The sequence below is a fragment of the Micropterus dolomieu genome, linkage group LG12, assembly GCF_021292245.1.
Source record: "Micropterus dolomieu isolate WLL.071019.BEF.003 ecotype Adirondacks linkage group LG12, ASM2129224v1, whole genome shotgun sequence".
NCBI classification, from domain to species: domain Eukaryota; kingdom Metazoa; phylum Chordata; class Actinopteri; order Centrarchiformes; family Centrarchidae; genus Micropterus; species Micropterus dolomieu.
Window position 1 is genome coordinate 33,149,039 of NC_060161.1, and position 2,531 is coordinate 33,151,569.

The 2,531-nt window shown below is 51.5% G+C and overlaps 1 protein-coding gene across 1 annotated transcript in view; it reads right to left on the reverse strand.

Annotated features, from left to right (window-relative positions):
* Positions 1-579: 579 nt before the first annotated feature.
* LOC123980942 (early growth response protein 1-like) overlaps positions 580-2,531 on the reverse strand; it is a 4,029-nt gene continuing 2,077 nt past the window's right edge. The window contains exon 3 of the mRNA XM_046065568.1: positions 580-2,325. Within this exon, the coding sequence (XP_045921524.1) occupies positions 1,434-2,325 (892 nt within the window). The 3' untranslated portion in view covers positions 580-1,433. The remainder of the gene's footprint in view (positions 2,326-2,531) is intronic.

Consider the following 2,531-nt stretch of genomic DNA (forward strand, 5'->3'; position numbering starts at 1 on the left):
TGATGATGAAGATGTTCAGTAAGATTATAATGATGATGATGATGCTGTTTATAGTGATGATGAAGATGTTCAGTAAGATTATAGTGATGATGAAGATGCTGAGGAAGATTATAGTGATGATGAAGATGCTGAGGAAGATTATAATGATGATGAAGATGTTCAGTAAGATTATAGTGATGATGACGATGACGATGATGATGATGATGTTCAATAAGATTATAGTGATGATGAAGATGTTCAGTAAGATTATAGTGATGATGAAGATGCTGAGGAAGATTATAGTGATGATGAAGATGCTGAGGAAGATTATAATGATGATGATGATGCTGTTTATAGTGATGATGAAGATGTTCAGTAAGATTATAGTGATGATGAAGATGCTGAGGAAGATTATAGTGATGATGAAGATGCTGAGGAAGATTATAATGATGATGATGATGCTGTTTATAGTGATGATGAAGATGTTCAGTAAGATTATAGTGGTGAAGATGCTGAGGAAGATTATAGTGATGATGATGATGAAGATGAAGCTGAGGAAACAGACTGGACTCCTTGTTGCTGTTTGTTTGTTTGTTTATTTGTTTACTGACAGCAGCCTCCATGCAGAACGAGGGCACATTAACCTGCACAGCCATGTGTGCTACTCCGAGCTCAGCTCACACTGAGTGTTTTACAGTACAGACACCAGGACACGTATCCCACAATGCATCAGTGCAGTGAGACCTGCATTGAAATGTCAGAATGAAGATTATATAATAAAGTTCATTCGGTGTCCTCGTGGACCGTTTACAATCGTTTCATAGAAAAGTGACATCATCACACATTTATCCGCCATAGAAATCTGGCGTCTTCAAATATGCAGGTAGACAAACACTAGAAAAATAGAGATATAGTACAAACATATAACTCGGTGATGTCAAATATAAAGCGGGTTGACATAAAAATATTTGAGTCAAAACAGAATCACGACATTCTGACGTCAACATTCACAGTTTGCTCACTGTTTGCGTCCTCATGCAGATAAAAAGTCTGAAATCAATATTTTACAAGCAACACTCTCCTCCGCTCCGTCCACAGACTGTCATCAGACACGTTCAGAGTCACAAGCAACAAGCACCGATGGTCAGGTGCACCCGCGGGTCCGGGGTCACACCTGAACACCGTCAGGAAGCCAAAGTCTTTAACTCCATGCTCCGAGTCCCCCTCCATCAGCTCCCACAATCCAATGCACCGTAGTCTCACACATGCGATATGAGAGGAGCCGGGGTCCGGACTTTAAAGTCCTCTGAACACCTTTTTTTCCCGGCCTCGTGGCCTCAGGTAAAATCGCCTTAAGTGTGACGTCATATGGAAACGTCTCTCTGACGCTTTCCGGTTGATGGTTTTATAACTTCTCTCCACAGCAGCCCCAGCGGCCCACTAATCGCTGCTGTTTAGACGCCAGGCGCGTTCAGAGCCAGGGAGTAGGCGGCCATCATCTGCGCGCGCAGTTGCTGCTTGACGTGCACGCGCCCGTGCCTCTTCCTCTCGTCGCTGCGCGCAAAGCGCTTGCCGCACACGTCGCATGAGAAGGGCTTTTCCCCGGTGTGTGTGCGCGTGTGCGTGGTCAGGTGGTCGCTGCGACTGAAGCTGCGCGCGCAAATGGTGCACTGGAAGGGTTTCTGTCCTGTGTGGATGCGCACGTGCCTGTTCAGCTCGTCCGAGCGCGAGAAGCGGCGCTCGCACCCCTGCACGGAGCACGGGAAGGGTTTCGCTTTAAGGCCGTTCTTGGCGGGAGCTCTTCTGCCCCCGCGTGACAGTTTGGGGGTTCCTGTCGCGTGCCCACTGCTGATGTTGACTATCGGGAACGCGCCCTGCAGTAGGGAGGAGAGGAGATGAGCGTCCAGGGTGGAGGGGAGGGGGGTGGGGGAGAAGTGCAGGTTGCTCCCGCTTTGCACGAGCTCCGTCTTGACCGGTCTGCTGATGACGTAGCTGCCGGAGTCTCCCCCGGTAACCGGTGCAGCAACTAAGCTCTTTAGCCAGTCCTCCAGCCCAAGCGGCTCCTGCTTCACCTCACAGCCGGGCTTCAGCTCGCCCTGCCCGGGCTCGCAGCTCAGCAGAGAGTCGATGAACTCAGCCACATCCACCTGTTGCTCCAGAGCCGACAGCGGGAGGAGAGAGTCTGCGCTGGCCGGGTATAAAGCATCATTCCCGGTCATTGAAGAATGTCCACACCCGCTGCCGCAGCTGGAGGTCGCAAACTCGCTCTTAACCACCACTGGGTGTGAAACCGAGGCGGCGGGCAGCTGCTGGGCTGCCTCCGGGGGAGGGATGTTCAAGTCAGAGCTGGGAGCCAAGCAGGGAGAAGGAGCGAAGAGCGGGGGCGAGAGGGAGGCTGTGGCCGGGGAGGGCGCCGCAGAGGAGGGGCTGGACTCGCGGAGAGAGCCGGTGTCGCCCTGCTGTTCCATCTCGGTGCAGATCCCAACGATCTCTGTAATCATGTTGAGGATCGCGTCCGCGGTGCTGCTCAGCCCCGCCGCCGCCGCCGCCGC